Genomic DNA, 16,769 nt, shown 5'->3' with positions numbered 1-16,769 from the left:
CTTTGTGAAAGGGGCGGTCCCCCACGCGTGGCTCTGTCTGAAGGACCAGGCTGCCATCTTTTGGTGATGTTTGGGTTTTATTGGCTTGTGTATGATAGATAGACAATGTCTGTCTGAGCTGACACTGATCTATGATCTGAAAATGTTCTTTGTACCTTTTTACATCTTGGACAGTGGAAAGCTCAAGCTGTGAGCTTATGGCAGCCCCGGCTCCTGAGCTGCAGCATAACAGATGTGTAAGTGGTGAACACAGAGCTGCCTGTCCTGGCTTTGTTCTGCTGTGAGTCAATGAGGGATGCTGACCGATATCCCACAGGCTGCTCTGCTGCCTTCAGCCAACTGCAGTGCTGCTGTGGGTGCTGATCCCACTGAAGGAGCTTTGTGCCCTCACTTTCCCTGGCTGGGACAGGCCCCTGGTGCTCTGCTGCACCCAGCAGCTCTCTAATACCAAAATGCTTCTGAAAGGAAAAGATAATTCTGCAACACGCTTTTATTAATGGTGACATCCTCGCACCAGAACAACAGCTGCCCCCCACCAAGGGGCCTGGCCAGGCTGAAGAGCAGCTTTAGGAATGCTTTTGTCCAGGTGTTTGCTTTGAGGTGCTCGCAGGCTCCCTGGTTTTGCTAGCATTCCTGATGTCTCCCTTCAGGGCATCTAGCAATGTCTGAGAACTCTCCAGAATCTGGGAAAGAAGGAAATAAAAACAGCTTATGTATTTTGTATCAACTAAACAGTTCTCTCTGAGCTCAGCTGATGTACCCTGCAGCAGGAGGGATCCTCCACCCCCTGAGCAATACAGCACTGGGAGTTGAGGTGTCCTGTCTCACTGCAGGGATGGCTGGGCAGGAATTTCTCTGGTTATGCCCATATTCTGAATCAGAAAAACCTTGAGCCATTTCTCTGCCCTGGAACATAAAGCAGAGACTTTCCTGCCGCAGAATGTACATTTGAGTTTACTTCCTACTTGGGCTTCTTGGAGCAGTATTAAAATTGCAGGCAGCAGACTCAGTGTTTTCCACTACTAAACCTGAATGCTTCAGGTCTCTTGCTTTGATAAGTAACCCCACAATGACCTTAAATCAGACTAAATCTCACTCCTTTCATTCATTTTCTTCTGTTTTTAGCACACATTTTATACCATCTAACACTCCCATCTGTTGTGCCCAGGAGATCAAGGCAACACCAGGCTTAGATCTCGCTGCCTGTGCAGCTCACCTGTTTACAGTGGGCACCTGTAACAGAATGTGGCTGTTTCAGTCCCAGTGATAGTTTATACTCATTCCTATGGCCTTACAGGGGTATGAAATGGTCAGAGGAGAGGTGAAAAGCCCTGCAGAGGGATCCTGCTGTCTTTCCCCCATATCAGAGCATGGTGTGTGCGTTAGGGTGAGTCCTGGGTTTCCCATGGGCTGGGGAAGGGCAAGGAGCACCATCACACAGAGACCTGAATGCACAGGAGGGGACTCTGCTCCTCATTTCAGTCTGCAGGATGACCATGTTTCCTCTCCTCACCCCTTGGCTTCTCACCTGCTGTGACTCTTGTCCCCTAATTTCAATAAACACGGCTTTGTTTGTAGGACAGGGGGTCGTGGTTTGTATCTCAGGGAAGGTTTCTTTTCCAACCTGTGCTGTTTGTGGTGTAACTTTACAACACCACATTCTCACACAAGTTCTCCCCAACCTTTGGGTCCTGGAGTGCTTCCTCATATCACCTTCCCTTCCAAACAGTGTCCTGGTGGGTCTTACATCCCTGTGTGTCATCACAGCCCTATGAGGTGTGCTGGCTGAGTGAGGCAGCTGGGCTGTGCCCCTCATGTGCTGCATTGGGGTGTGTGCTGATGGAAGTCTTGACTCTTTACAGTCATTAGCAGCTAATGTGGGAGATGCAGAGGGTCCATCAGGGTTTACACAGGGTATGGCAGCTGAACCAACTTCTCTTTTAGTGCTGGATGATAAATATTCCACTAATATTTATTTATATACTTATATTTATTACTAATGAGTGAATTGTGGCAGCTGGTTGCCTCCCAACCCCCAGCACTTCCCATGTTTAGTGCTGGTCCGGCTGGGTGAGGAGGATGCCGTGCTTACAGCACTTCAAAAGACACATGGGAAAAAGGAAAATGTAGGCGACTACCTGGAAAAACTTTTATTTCTTCAAGTGCTGAGTGGGGCTTGAATGAAGAGCTGAGCTCAGCTGAATGGAGCAGGCACAGAACCGTGGGATCGTTTGAACTGGAAGGGGCCTTAAAGGCCATCAGGTCCCACTCCCTGCTGTGCTCAGGGACACTCCATCAGTGCTCAGAGCTCCATCCCCTGACCTCAAATGTCTGCAGGGATGGGGCAGCGCCTCACCGGCCGTACAGCACCAACTCCTCCCCGCTCTGTCTCCCCCTGGTGTATGGGGTTCCCTATGGCCGTACCTTGCCATAAGCCGCCTCGCTCTCAGCGATGCTGTTTTCCAGCTGCCGTTTTGCAGCCAGGTGCCGTGCCGTTCGCTCGGAGCTTCGGGCCAAGCGCTCGGTGAGCGCCGCGATGCGGCTCTGCAGCCGTTCTCTCTCCGCCTCCTCCTCCCGGATCCGCTCGCTCAGCTCATCCCGCCGTGTTCGGAGCTCGGCCAGCCCTGCTCGGACCCACCACCACCACCATCACCGTGTGAGCACCGGCTGCTCGCTGTCCCCCCCTCCCGTCCCCGCTCACCCACCCTCCAGCAGCGCAGCGTTGTAGCCCTGCAGCGTTTCCCCGGTTCCGCTCATCGTGCGGCACCAACGGCGGCTCCGCGCTCCGCCCCTTCCTGCGGGACATGGAGGCGGCGGGTGCGGGGCTGTCGGCGGCGTGGAGCGCAGTCAGTGCCGCCCTGGTACCGCCCGCAGCGCTGGGGCTGGTGAGCGGGGAGAGGGGGCAAAGGGATGGGGGGATAGACGGGACGGGACGGGACGGGGGGGTGTGGGTCACGGTGCGGCCCCAGCAGTGGGTAATGGGGGTAATGGTGGCCGTTGTGCGGGTGGTTGGGCTGAGCCCCCCCCGGCACATCGCTGCCGTGTGCGGGATGCGGCTTGTCCGAGGGCATAGAGGTGGTGCTGGTCCGCTCCGAAAGTGATGCCTCCTGTTGTGTTCTGTAGGAGCTGCGATAGATACAAAGAGATGGGAGCGTAAATAGAGCAAATTGGCCGGCACTGTGATGAACGAGAGACGTGTGCTCCGTTCGCTTCCATGTCAGACTGCCCCTTGCTGCCGTACGTCACATAGCAGTAGTGTATTGGTGGGAGGTTCAGCCTCAGCTGCCGTCCTACCCACATCCCCCTCTGACACTGTGGGCCAGTACAATAAAATAGGAGGCATCACTTTCAGAGCAGCCCTCGTTAAATATGTAATGTAGTTAACATATACAAGCAACAGAACTGATTTTAATCCAGTAGCGTTGGGTCTGTGGGATGGGCACAGCCCACACGTCGAGGGTCCCCCCTGGCACGTGTCTGCCTAGAGTCAGAATGGTCGGGTTGGGGGAGCCCTTACAGCCCACCCCCCCCTGCCATGGGCTGCCAGCCCCGCACCGTGCCCAGGGATGGGGGATAAAGGTCTGGCTGTGTGCTCCGTGCTCAACCTTTCATCCCCTCTGTTCCCCAGGCAGCGGGGCGCTGTGACCCGGTTCGCCCACTGCAGGATGCGGAGCTGCGGGCCGCCCTGGAGGTGCTGCGCTGTTACGGGCTGCACGCTGCGGTGGAAGAGTGGTTCCTCGAGGTGCTGCAGACCGACCTGCAGGCACACATCGCCCCCGAGTTCTGGAACTGTGTCGGGCAATATGAGAACACGGCGGAGGAGCAGCAGTGCTCAGCGCTCCTCCTGGATGCGTTTTGTCTCCTCAAGTGCCGCCTGGAGCCCTACCTGAGCAGCATGGAGCTCCTGGAGGGATGCACCAAGGCCGGGCTGCTCCTGGGGACGGGAGCTCAGACGCTGCGGGAGAAGGTGTACACCATGTTCAAAGCCATCCTGTTCTTCTCCACCACCAAACCCTTCCAGGAGATGATCCAGCAGTTCTACAGCCGCACCTTCCGGATATACATGCGGCAGTGGAAGAAGGGAGAAGAGGGAATGAATGAGTGTGAGAGCAGCATGAGTGAGGCCGAGCAGGAGAGCGACACGGAGGAGAGCGGAGGGGAGAGTGCGGTGTGTGCAGGGTGCGGCAGCAGGAGGGAGCAGTGCTGGTGCCCCACGGCCATGGAGCGGTTCCGGCAGCTCAATGACATCCTGTACGTATGGCACAGCCAAGGGCAGGTGTTGGGGCTCTGAGCACTGATGGAGCTGTGGGTGTCCCTGTGCACTGCAGGGAGTGGGACTTGATGGCCTTTAAGGTCCCTTCCAACTCAAATGATTCTGTGATTCTATAACCCTATGACAGTGTTTCTGAAGATAGGATGGCAGCTGTGTGATGTGTTATTGCTGCCTGCAATCAGAGTGCTTAAATTAAGAGCACCTGCACAGCACATGGCAGCAGGTGTGCTCTGTTAGCTCAGTTTTCTCTTCATGCTTTTGCTTCTGCTCACTCACTCGGGGTTCTGTGTCTGCAGCCGTCAGTTGAATTTGCTGGAGAGGGTGAGTGCTGATGCTGTGACCACCATCCTGCACAGGATGATCAAGGAGAGGATGGAGCGACGCTGCCGGGGTGATTATGAGCACTCCTTCCTGAACGAGTTCCAGGAGGTAAGGGAGGCACTGGCTATGGAGATGTGAAGCTGCTCCTGTTCCTGCTGCTAAATTCCCAACTCTGCCTCAATTCCCCAGTCCTGGACTGTGACTTCCACCAGCCCTGGTAGAAGAGGAGTGGTTAAAACTTTACATTTGAGATTAATGTTAGAGGGTCTGCTCTCTCAGTTGAGGGAACTGGGCTTGTTCAGCTTGGAGTAGAGAAGACTCCAGGGAGAGTCTTGCCCAGTGTCCTTCCTCACGCCTCCTCAGTTCTCTCGCTGCTGCCTTGCACTGAGTTTGTGTCGAGCTCTTTGCTGTGTATGACCTTAAAGCTCTTCTCAAGGTTACGGCTGCTCTGGGGCACGGGCTGTGCTCTGGGACACGGGCTGTGCTCTGCACACTCACTCTGTGCTCTTTGTTCCTTGATGCATGGCCTTACGTTGGTCTGCACTGACGAACAAAGTGTGAGGTCAGGTTGCCATGCGAACCAGGCAGCTCCGTGCTGTTGTCCTGGTTTCCTCACTGTGTGCCATGCTGGGCATTTGTGTTGTCTGCAAACACAGGCGGTGATTTGGTGTTGGCTTCCCTACAGTTGCTGTGCAACACTTTCTCCTCTGGCCCTGCTGTAAAGGGGCTCTCAGAGACAAACTCCTGGGGAGAATGGCTGGGTAAAGCTGCTCCTCACCATCCAGGTGCTTTGCATCAACGATCACACTTTCCTTTTGTTTTTCAGCTTTCCCAGTACAGGTCTGGTGCTTGGGTGCTCTGTGCTGCAGCACGTTCTTTTGCCTTGTGGTTCTATGGGCAGAACTCATGCACTCCTCCAGTCCATGGTCAAGCAGACAGCTGAGCATTAACAGCAGCACACCACACCTAAAGCTGGTTATCAAAACATAACGCCACCTCATAACTCTTAATACTCAGGTGCCGCCTCAGGTGGTGTTACACATTTGCCACCTTAAGCAGGAAGTAAACCCAATTATTCTGAATATCTGGATGTAGCAGTTGGCACTTTGCTCCCATTCCCTAGATTGAAAACCAGTAGAATTCTGCAGGATGGAATATCCCACCCTGCAGAGCTGCCCTCCATCCCTGTGCTCTCCCTCTGCTGTTGCAGTGGATCGAGAAGGTGCTGGGCTGGCTCAGCAGAGTGTTCCTGCAGGACGGCCCCTTGGCTCGCCCCTCTGCAGAAGCCAGCAGCACCCTGAAGCGCTGGCGCTGCCATGTCCAGAGGTTCTTCTACCGTATCTACGCCGGCATGTTGATCGAAGAGCTGTTCAGCATCATTCGAGGTCGGTGTCTCCCACTCATTCTTTGTGTGTTCACTCACTGCTGGGCTTGGATTGAATGGTGGATCTTTGGTGCCGCGCTGTCTCCCTGTGGAGCCTGGCACTGTTTCTAATCTCTGCTTGGTCTGCAGATTTCCCAGAATCAAAGCCTGCTGTGGAGGACCTCAAGTTCTGCCTGGAAAGGACAAACCTGAGGCAGCAGCTGCTCAGCTCCCTGAAAAGTGCTCTGGAAATACGACTTCTGCATCCCGGTGGGTTTTACATCCCTGTGTGTCACCATAGAGATCTGTTCTCTCCACATGGATGAGCCAATAGGGCTTCAAGCCCTTTGCCTCCAGCTCCATAGATCTAGCAGAACCTTTCTTGTATCCATATCTGTGCTCTGGGACTCTCAACTGCTCCCCTTCCCCTCTCGTAGGTGTCAACACATCTGACATCATCACTTTATATATCTCGGCCATTAAAGCCCTGCGGGAGCTGGACCCCTCCATGGTTATCCTGGAGGTCGCCTGTGAGCCCATCAGGAAGTACCTGAGGTAAGAGGCTCTCGGGGCAGCCCTGTGCATCCCCTTCCCTCCATTGGCTCCATCTCTCTCATCTTTTGGCAGGACACGGGAGGACACCGTGCGGCAGATCGTGGCCGGTCTCACGGGGGATGCTGAGGGCTCTGGGGATCTGGCCAATGAGCTCTCGAAAGCTGACCCAGTGACACTGGAGAATGGCCAGGAGAGCGACGATGACATCTCAGAACCAGGGGACTGGGTCCCTGACCCGGTTGATGCAGATCCAGGTTAATCTAGAGCAGGTTCAAGGCAGCCCGCTGTCTCCCCCCAGCTGGCTGTAGTCTTGAGTCATTGGTTTGGTTGTGCTGATCTGGGCTGGAGCTTTGCTCATCTCACATTGCTCTCTGCTGCATTTCAATAGGGAAATCAAGTTCCAAGCGCCGGTCCTCAGACATCATCAGCCTACTGGTGAGCATCTACGGCAGCAAGGACCTGTTTATCAATGAGTACCGCACGCTCCTGGCTGACCGGCTGCTCCATCAGTTCAACTACAGTGCTGAGAGGTGAGACCCAGCTGAAATCACCTCACAGGGATCTGCTTCAGCCCTGGGCCTACTAAATATTAACCCCATTTCTGCAGCCATCTCCTCTGCAGCTGTGGGTGGCATCTAGAAGTTGAGGGCTCACCTGCTGCTCAGCCTTGCCTTTGGCTTGGCACTAATAGAGCAGCACATAGGGAAGTGGAAGCACAGACACCCTGAGCCCCATCCCCTATTTTCTAGCAACCTGCAGGGGCTGCTGAGGGTCAGCAGAAGGTGACAGAGTACAAAAAAAGTCATGAACCATCAGGAAACCTCAGCTGCAACCCGGCTGTGTCTCTTGGAACCCACATTTGATCCTTTCTCTCACCAGGGAAATCCGCAACGTGGAGCTGCTCAAGCTGCGGTTTGGCGAAGCTCAGATGCACTATTGTGAAGTCATGTTAAAGGTAATTGACTTTTGTTATTGTTTGGTTTTTGCCTTTTTAAATTCAAGTTCTGGGTGTTTTTGCTCATTGGTGATGAAGAGCGACCACAGAGGGTCTGTTAGGGGAATGGGGCTATGAGAATCCTGCTGAGGGGGCTGACTGGTGACAGCAGAAGTGCATTGGGGATGGCTGTTCTTTAAGCCCAGCAGGTTGGGTTGTTGGCTGGGGGTGGGTGCTGCAGAGTTGGTGCCTTTCCTGCCTACACCCTTCTGGGTGTTGAAGGGCTCTTATTGTCCTCTGCCTTCTCCAGGACATGGCTGACTCACGACGCATCAACGCCAACATTCGTGATGAGGAGGAGAAGCTCCCTGAGGAGGAGAGGCCGCCGTTCAGCCTCGTGGCTGTTATCCTGTCCAGTGAGTTCTGGCCACCGCTGAAGGAGGAGAAGCTGGAGCTCCCAGAGCAGGTCAAGGAAGCCATGGAAGCCTATTCCAAGAAGTACGAGAAATTGAAGGTGAGGATTCCTTAACCCTCTGTAGGAGTTCTGTGTTGCTAACTCTGCTACGTAGCATGAGTTTGCATGGTCTATCCAGAGTCCCTGTAACATCCCTTACAGCGTAGCTGCTGCTACACCTGCAGAGTTAAAGAGCTAAGTGTTCTCTTGAGGAGAGGTTTTCAGGCAGGAGAGGGACCCTGGTACTGGGCAACAACTTGTGTCAAAGGTGTTTCCTTTTGAGGGAATAGATAATGGTGGGATGGAGATTCGTGAGGTGGGAGCAGCCTTTGTCTTTGTTGGAGGTGAATAGAGTTCAACCAGCTGTAGGGCTGGAAAATCTGCTGCTTCTCTCTTCCAGGCCATGAGGACCCTGAACTGGAAGTACCACCTGGGGCTGGTGAGCCTGGATGTGGAGCTGGCCGACCGCACGCTCTCCCTGTCCGTGTCCCCTGTGCACGCTGCCATCATCCTGCACTTCCAGAACAAGAGTGAGTGACGTGGTGTGGCACACGGAGCTGGGTGGGAAGGCCACATTGCCATAGGGACCAAGAGCTCCATCGGGTGGGCAGGACCTGCTTGGAGCTGGGATCTACTGCAGCTGGAGGCAGCACTCAGAAAAGCACTGTTAAGCCCTGGTACTGGGGGTGGGCAAGGCGTCCTGCAGCCCTCCCTGATAGCTGTGCTCTGTGCAGGTACATGGACACTGACAGAGCTGAGCGAGGTGCTCAAGGTGCCCGTGACGTCCCTGAAGCGTAAGATGACGCTGTGGCTGCAGCAGGGAGTGCTGCGTGAGGAACCACCCGGCACCTTCACCGTCATCGAGGAGGAGCAGAAGGACCAGGGGGAGAAGGTTGTCCTGATAGACAGCGATGAGGAGGGGGACTCAGCCATGGCCTCGCAGGCTGACCAGAAAGAGGAAGAGCTGCAGGTGTGTCTGGGTGCCACTTAAAGGCCGGGCTCTCAGCAGCCCTTTTTCTGCGTGGTACTGATGCTGGTTTGCTGTGTGTCCTTGCAGCTGTTCTGGACCTACATCCAGGCGATGCTGACCAACCTGGAGAGCCTGTCCTTGGAGAGGATCCACAGCATGCTGAAGATGTTTGTGATGACGGGCCCTGTGGTCACAGAGATCGACATACAGGAGCTGCAGGGCTTCCTGCAGAAGAAGGTGCGGGACCAGCAGCTCATCTACTCCGGAGGTGTCTATCGCCTGCCCAAGAACTGCAACTAGGCTGTGAGTGCCTCGGTGTCACCCAGCTCTGCATCCTGCTGGGTACGTTCTGTGCTGGGGCTGGTGCTGTGCCCCCTCCCAACAGCTCAGCAGCAGCGTGGGCTGCAGAGCCCTCAGAACAGCTGGGCTGGAGCTGCTGCCCACGTTACCTTCCTTTTGTAAATGAGTGTCTGATCCCCATCAATAAAACCCAGCAGTGGTCTCTGGGTTGGTTCTCTCAGCAGTGTGTTCTCCAACAGTTCTCCATGCTGAAGCTCTGAAGTCAGCCAGGCACCACTGCAGCCATGGGAGGTTTGGGGGGGGCTGCTGGCTGTGTCTCCTTGTGTTGAAACAGGAGTGGTGTCTGTGCTGCCTCTTGTGGTTCCAAGGGGACCCCAGGGCCCCCTAATCCTTGCTCAGGACTTTAAGATGGGTGGAATAATTTTACTGTGGGATGAAGAATGCTGTAGAAGATGAGATGCAGCAGTTTGCCAAGGTGGGCTGGTTAATCCTGGGGGGGTGTGAGGGCTGTCCAGGCACTGACAGCACTGCTTTACTACAGCATGAGTATTCCTCTCCCTTTAAAACCCACTGCTGTGGCAACTGTGCGTCCTTGGTGTGTTTCAGGGTCACAGCCTTGTCTGTTGGTGTGTAAGGGATCCTCAGCCCATCACCGTGGGCATCCTTAGTGCTGCTGGGGGCTTATCTCCCTCGTGCAAGTTTGCAGCTCTTCCTCTGTGGGAGCTTCACTTTCTCCTCTGCAGAAATTGCTGTCGTTCCCCAGTCACCCCGTGTGTGCTGTGGGTTTGTTGGGTCAGAGTGGAGCTGCTCTGTCCCCATCCCAGAGCCATGGGGCCCCACCGTGTCCCCATTTTAGGGCCACAGGTCTCCATGGTGTCCCCATCCCAGAGCCACGGGGCGGCCGTCGCTGCCCAACTTTCAAAGCATTACAGTAGGAAGAACTCGGGTTTAATGAAGGGTTCAGGATGTTTTGGATGAAACATAAAAGGCTCGAAGCTGATTGAAACAAGCTGGGGAAGGAATTTCTCAGGCTGAACTGAGGAAGCTGGAGGAAAAAAAGGAACGAGCCAGAAGTACAAATAATAACAGTCGGTGCTTCTGGCTCATCCTGCGCTGTGCAATGGGAGCGCTGCAGCCAGAGGAACCCCCCTCGTCCCAGCAGATCCCAGCACCCCAGGTACTGCTCTATTTATAAACTGTTTATAGACAGCCCTCCAGAACCCCAGCAGGGAGCCTCTTCCCTACAAGGGATGCTCCCGGCCCACATGTAAACTGTTTGGGTTACAGGGGACACGTGCAGCCACGTCTGCTGATGGAGGTCGGAAATTTTTGCTAACAGTGAACCAGGGCTGAGCGCTGCTGGGTGCCCCACAGCCCCCCCTGCCCCATGGGTCCTCCAACCCCCCCACCCCTGTGTTCCTGCTGTGGGCTGCACTCTGCTGTTGGCTTTGGAATGCTCCTACCGGCAACAGGGAAGGGTTTCACATTCTTTCATTGTTTGGGTTTTTTTGTTGTGAAGGTATTTTGTTTTTTTCCTGTTGTAGTTCCGTGCTGGGGGGAGGGAAGCACGAAGCACAGCACCTCCCTGCTCTGACCCCTCTGGGCACCTCCAGCCCTGGTGTTTTGTGTCCTGGTTGCCACCACGGGATTTGCATTCACTCGGCTTTACCCGGTGCCACGATGCGGAGAGAAAAGCTAAATTCGATGTTAAAACAAGAGGAAAGAAAAGAAGAGCTCATTAGAAAAGAGCTGATTTGATGTGCTGCAAAAGCAGCACTGGGGATGCGTGGGTGCCCCCACCCCCTGTTGGCTGCCAACACGCTGGGTACCCCCTGGTCCCGGTGCCTGCAGGGATGGGTGCCCCAAAGCCTCCCCTGGGTTTTCTCATCCCTTTTCTTCCTGGGGGGGCCCAGTGGGGCTGAGCCACAGGAGAGGAGGCGTTGAGCAGGATTTGCATTCCTGGCCCTGCAGGAAGGGCTGTGCGGCGCCCACAGCTGCTGCTCCTGGCTGCGTCCTCCCAGGGGGCCCCGATGGGGGCTGCAGGGCTCCAGGAGGCCTGAGGTGAGTGGGGGGCTTCAGGATGGGGGGAAGAGGGTGGCCCAGGGCACTGCTCCCCTGCAGCATCCCTTGTATGCATGTGATCTCTCCCCAATATGTGTGTGCGCCCCATCATTGTGCTGCCTGAAAGCATATGCATGCTTCCCCCCACCCCGCACAGCCTTTCCTGCATGTGTGTGCCCCCCACCATTGCACACTCCCATGCCATGCACCCCCATTGCACAGCCTGCCCCCCATCCATACACCCCCACCTTGTTGCACCTGCGTGCTCCCTGCAGTACCACCCTGCTGCACGCACAGCCCCGTTGCACAGAACCCCATCCCATTGCACACCCCCACGTTGCATTACCTTCAGCTGGACATGGCAGCTTCTTGCTCTTTTAGCTGCTTTTAACAAGGGATCATTGCTTCTGCATTATTTTTATGGCATGCATCCGCACAAAGTGCTGCTGGGGAGGAGCTCTCCTATTGCAAAACCCCAGTTTATCTCCCAAAATGCCTTGTTTGTGTCCATGAGGGCTGCAGCCCACAAAGTGCATTCAGGGCTGCTCTGGAGGGGGACCTTGATGTGATGCTGATGTCCCTGCACTGCAGGGAATGGCTGGGCCCATCCCTGTGGCCACAGCCCATGCAGGGAAGGGAAGTTGTTGGGAGGTGGGTTGTTTTTCACATCTACTTTTGGTCCTGGGCTGCTGCTACAGCAGGTGAGGGGCTTCGCTTCACACCCTGAGTTTACCCCGGGGGTTCACCAGAAATGAGAGCGTGGAGCAACACCAAACAGAGCTCAGTGGAGTGGGCACAGGTGGGTGCATGGGGGGCACTGGGATGTGGGTACAGCCCCTGCCCCATCAGCACTGCTGCTGCAGGGCACCACTTTTGGGATGTTTGGCTCAGGGCTGTCAGCAAGGAGCTGCACCGGGCACAAAGCTTTATACCAGATTCACCTTATTTTCCCCCAGACCACCCCAGTAATCCCCAAGGTCCTCTGTGACCCTCTGGCACCCATCACCCCCCCCATCATCACCCAAACTCGGCATCCCAAGGCCAACACGCTCCCCCAGCCCCATCAGAATCATCACACCAGGCAGCTGCGCTCGGGGACGAGGAAGTGGTGCAGGGCCACTCCTCCTCGCCATTTCCTCCCGGCACCGTGAGGGCAGCGCAGCTCTGGGTTGGGGTGGCAGCACCCAGGGGACGCACCGAGAGACCCCACGGTCAGTGAGCGGATGGGGCCGGGTGGGAAATGGCCGCGTTTGGGGCTTTGTGTCACTGTTGCTTCCATGAGGTGCATAGGGAGGTGGGGAGCAGCTGCATGCCATGGGATATGCTGAGGTTCTGGGGTGTGCTCAGCTGCACGGGATGGGGATGGCACAGCAGTGAGGATGGCGCGGTGATGTTGGTAGCACGGGGATGGTGGCACAGGATTGGGGTGGCACGGGGATTCAGGTGATCCGTGTCTCCCCAGAGCTGTAACCTCTGCTCCCATCCCTTCTGCCTGTCCCCCTCCTCCTCTTTTTGCTCTGCACTTCCCCCACACGCTCTCAGCTTCAGCTGCAGGTGGTTGTTTCCAGCCCAGGGGAACCTTTGGGGTTTCCCAGTGGTTCCCCTTCCCATCACCACTTCTCCCACCCTGCTGTCCTGTTGTGCCCCTGCCCAGTGGCTCTCCGTGTCCTGGGGTTCTGCAGGTGGGCTTTGGTCCCAGCACGCCCCCGTCATCCAGAGGGTGAGCCATGCCCTGCTATAGGATGGTGGATGTGCTGTTGGGGTCTCAGCTGTCAGAGCAGGGTCTGGGGTTGCTTCCAGACACTTAGGGCTGGCGGTGCCTGGGTGATAGAAGTGAATGGCACCGGAGAGCACCGCCCCGGTGCCGGGGTGACACGGGGACAGCGTGGGGACCCGGCGTGGCCGCCATCCCTCCAGCCGCGCTGCGTGCAGGAATCTCGCCCGGCTGGTTCGGTGCGGGGCACGGCCGCGCAAGGTGAGCAATTAACGCTCGGGGCTAATGGAGGTCACCGGGCGCCGGGTTCGGGCACAGCAGCCCCGACGTGAGCCCCGCCGACGTGCCGGCAGCGCTCCGCGCACATCGCACCGCCCGGTGCCGGGGCTGCGTGCTGTGTTCGCCCCGTCCGGCCCCGCTTCCTGCCCCGCCGCTGTCACCGCAGCCTCCATCCCCGTGCGTCAGCGCTGGGGAAGTGCCCTCCCACCGTGACACGGGCTGCGGGCAGCGCCGGGTGGGGACGGAGCCGGCACCGCGCGGCTGGAGGTCGGCTCGGCCGGACGTCGCTCTGAGCTCCCCGCCGTGCTCCCATCCCTCCCTGCTCGCCGGGTGAGCTCCGGACACGCGTTTCCCCCTCCTCACTTTGGGGGCTGCCCGCGCTGCTCTGCGTGGCTCCGGGTGGGGAAGGGCGGGGGGTGGCGGAGCCGCTGTGCTCCCGTGGAGCCCCCCTCCACGGGGCGGCTGGCAGAGCTTTCTGTGACCTGTCGATGCACTGTGACTGTTTCCTTATGGAGGGGTGTGGTGTTGTTGTGTTGCTTGTGTTTGGCAGGTGCTAAGGAAACAGTGTGGGGTCACATCCTGCTGCCCGCCCCATCCAACAGTGCCCTTACTCCAGGGCTGCCTTCCCCTTCCCTTGGTGTACGGCTGATACTGTATGCAGAGATCCCTGTTTGGACACCCCGATGGCTGTGTGGGGTCGTTCCTATCAGCCTCGTTTGGCTGCTGTCAATCACATCCTGCTCTTACGAAGGTTGATTTTGCATTGTCCTTTTTTGCTTTAGAAAGAAGAGGATGTGAGTGGGCTGTAAGAACTGAGCGAGATGGATGGAGAGCTGCTCAGTGCAGAGGTGGATGGAGAAGCACCCACAACCATGGAGGATGTGGGAGGAGAGGCATCCCGTGCTGAGGGCGATGCAAAAGGAGAGGTGTCCTGTGCTGAGGTGGATGGAGAACCTCCCGCTGCCACGGGGAATGCAGCAGAAGAGGTTTCCTATGCTGAAAGCAGTGCAAAAGGAGAAGGCCCTTATGCTGATGGCCACGTGGAAGGACAGATGTGCTGCTCAGACAGCGATGGGGAAGGAGAGCTGCTCTGTGCCAAGGCTGATGTGAAGGGAGAGGCGTCTTGCTCTGAGAGTGAAGGGGACGAAGTGCCTGACACTGAGATCCCTGTAGCTTCCAAGAAGATCTCCTTTATTTCTTCTCCCTTGAGGGCAATCATCCGCCTCAAGCAGCGCTACCGGGTGCAGAAGAAAAGCCGTCTGCACTTTGAGCTCCCCCAGGAAAAGTCATCCGAGCCCGTCCACACGCGGCTGCTCCAGAGGCAGTTTTCCCTGAACAGGTCTGGTCTGTACGGCTCCTCCAAGTCCTTCTTCAGCCAGTCTGGCTTCAAGACCTCCCAGTACTTCACCTTTGATACATCGGTGGAGGAGTGGGCCATGAGCAAACCCAGGAGGAAAAAGAAGAGAAGGAAATCTCGTGTAGTTCTGTACCCCGACAAAACAAAGCGGTACCTCCCAGCGGAGGAGAAGAGCAACGCCAAACGCTGCCTCCTGCTGCTCATCGTCATCATCTTCTTCCAGATCCTCAACGCCATAGAGAACCTGGATGATAACCTCCAGAAATACGACCTGGATGGCTTAGAGAAAACAATGCACCGGGAGGTGTTTGGGCAGAAGTTGGCTGTGGAAAGTATTATGCAGCTGCTGAAGGACTATCTCGCTACCCACATCCATAACAAGCCGCTGGTCCTCTCATTAAATGGCCCCACAGGAGTGGGGAAGAGTCACGTTGGCTGGTTGCTGGCCAAGCATTTTCGCTCCGTCATGGACAATGACTTTGTGCTGCAGTACTTTGTCATGCACCACTGCCCCAGCGGCGTGGCTCCTCTCACCTGCGAGACAGACTTGTCTAAAAAGATTTCTGACATGGTCACGAGAGCTGAAATAGAGGAGAAGATACCGCTGTTCATTCTGGATGAGGTTGAACTCATGTCTCCGGTCCTGCTGGATGCTCTCAGCCGGTTCTTTGAACCCAACCAAACCAATGAGTTCCTCAATGCCATCTATATTTTGATAAGCAACATTGGGGGTGGTGAAATCACCAAGTTTGTCATCCAGAACGCATCTGCTGAGCTCCTGCAGCAGCAGAGCGGAGCTGAGGAGCTGCTGAATGTCATCCAGCCTGTGCTGGCCCATACCCACCCACTGTGGAAGGCAGCAGACATCGTCCCCTTCGTTCTCCTGGAGAGGAGTCACGTCATAGACTGCTTCCTGGAGGAGATGAGGAGGGAAGGGCTGTACCCCGAGCAGAGCCACGTCGAGAGGTTGGCCAGCCAGCTCAGCTACTACACTACAGGCGGCAAGGAGTTCTCCAGGCTGGGCTGCAAGCAGGTTGTGGCCAAAGTCAACCTGCTGTAGGGATTCTATGCAGAGACACGTCCCGTTCTCAGGATTTACAGCCTCGTGAGGAGTGTGTGAGGGCAGAGCAGCTCAGTGGCTGCCTTGGGGCTGCTGGTCAGGGCAGGGGGTGGCAGCCCAGCTCTGCAGCACAACCACTCCTCTCCTCTGGGTGTTCCCTGTGTTTGCAGAGTGCAGCATGGCCAGCGACGGCTCCACAGCAATTAGAGACACTTTGTTTGTTACTCATGCAGCCATTAGAATGAGGACAGACGCTGTGCAGTACCAAGTGAAGGAAGAAACCATCACCCATTTGGGTTCTCTGTCTCAGCAGCACATGGAGCCGCATATCACTGTATCAAGGGCCGCAGCCTCCACTGGGAGCTCTTCTGCTTTTTGCTGCTGGGTGCAGCTCACCACGCTCCTTATCTAGAAAGCCCAAAATAGCAGCTGGTGTCTGTTGGGCAGCACGCACTGGAAAAGACTGTTTGGGCTGTGTGGGTACGGGGCAGCAGGAATGCTGGGCCCTGTAGATGTTCTTTGCCACTGAGACCCAGTGGGGGCACATTGCCTGGAGGTACCTCGGGAGCAGCAGGTCTTTGTTGTGAGCAGGTGGAGCATTCATGGCATTGCTTCTCCAGGTTTTTGGTTTTGTGCCCGGGTCCTCTTCTACAGTTTGCTGTGAACGATCACGTCCGTAATCCTGTGGATGTCTGCACTGGTTGTTTGATTTGCCTCTTTCTAATTGTTGGTCTCCAAAGACTTCCATCACAAACTTCTGCTTCTGGAGTTACTGTCAGGAATAAATCCAAACTATCTTGAATAAATTAATTTGAAAGTACTTCTCCCATATGTGACCAAAATGTGGCTTCAGGTACACACGCTCCCTTTATCTTCCAAAGCAGCTTAGCTCCAGGATGCCCAGGGATGGGAGCAGCACAGACTGTGGGCAGCTCAATGGGTTGGGCATCACTCATGGTGCCCCCCAACATGCAGCTGCAGAGCCTTCCATTTCTTCCTGGCTTCTGCCCCATCCAGAAGTGATCCATTCCAGGTGTGTGTGGCTGGGGTTTTCAGGTTCACCTATCCCACTGATGTCCACATCCTCTTCCCTGTTCTCCAGGCCCTGGGAGGTGGTTGGGGTTTCCC

General features: G+C 56.0%; 3 protein-coding genes across 10 annotated transcripts; 2 read left to right on the top strand and 1 right to left on the bottom strand.

The window, feature by feature from the left end:
• Positions 1–472: 472 nt before the first annotated feature.
• On the bottom strand, positions 473–2,780 carry LOC107321616 (uncharacterized). 2 transcript variants are annotated; one of them, XM_032448030.2, is made up of 4 exons: positions 2,706–2,780; positions 2,425–2,624; positions 761–906; positions 473–683 (listed from the first exon to the last, which is right to left on the bottom strand). In XM_032448030.2, the coding sequence occupies exons 1-4, from the start codon at positions 2,755–2,757 to the stop codon at positions 656–658; spliced, it is 426 nt and encodes a 141-aa protein (XP_032303921.2). In that variant the 5' UTR covers positions 2,758–2,780; the 3' UTR covers positions 473–655. The 2 variants fall into 2 exon arrangements, with proteins under 2 accessions (XP_032303921.2, XP_015734171.2); XM_015878685.2 differs by lacking the exon at positions 761–906.
• Positions 2,781–2,794: 14 nt separating this feature from the next.
• On the top strand, positions 2,795–9,390 carry ANAPC2 (anaphase promoting complex subunit 2). Its single transcript, XM_015878665.3, has 13 exons — positions 2,795–2,885; positions 3,629–4,251; positions 4,570–4,702; positions 5,805–5,979; positions 6,108–6,227; positions 6,395–6,512; positions 6,585–6,766; positions 6,901–7,042; positions 7,392–7,467; positions 7,757–7,960; positions 8,301–8,430; positions 8,635–8,870; positions 8,958–9,390. The coding sequence occupies exons 1-13, from the start codon at positions 2,805–2,807 to the stop codon at positions 9,168–9,170; spliced, it is 2,433 nt and encodes an 810-aa protein (XP_015734151.2). The 5' UTR covers positions 2,795–2,804; the 3' UTR covers positions 9,171–9,390.
• An 839-nt stretch (positions 9,391–10,229) lies between these two features.
• Positions 10,230–16,461, top strand: TOR4A (torsin family 4 member A). 7 transcript variants are annotated; one of them, XM_085521528.1, is made up of 3 exons: positions 10,292–10,347; positions 11,142–11,231; positions 14,007–16,461. In XM_085521528.1, the coding sequence occupies exon 3, from the start codon at positions 14,046–14,048 to the stop codon at positions 15,639–15,641; it is 1,596 nt and encodes a 531-aa protein (XP_085377654.1). In that variant the 5' UTR covers positions 10,292–10,347; positions 11,142–11,231; positions 14,007–14,045; the 3' UTR covers positions 15,642–16,461. The 7 variants fall into 7 exon arrangements, with proteins under 7 accessions (XP_085377656.1, XP_085377654.1, XP_015734164.2 ...); XM_015878678.3 differs by lacking the exon at positions 10,292–10,347 and adding an exon at positions 12,290–12,442 and having other exon boundaries at positions 11,151–11,231; XM_085521530.1 differs by lacking the exon at positions 11,142–11,231 and having other exon boundaries at positions 10,230–10,347.
• The last annotated feature ends 308 nt before the right edge of the window (positions 16,462–16,769 follow it).

This window comes from Coturnix japonica, chromosome 21 (genome assembly GCF_054131305.1).
Source record: "Coturnix japonica strain WE chromosome 21, WE-NBRP24, whole genome shotgun sequence".
Lineage (NCBI taxonomy): Eukaryota > Metazoa > Chordata > Aves > Galliformes > Phasianidae > Coturnix > Coturnix japonica.
This window is presented reverse-complemented; position numbering and strand designations above follow the sequence as displayed.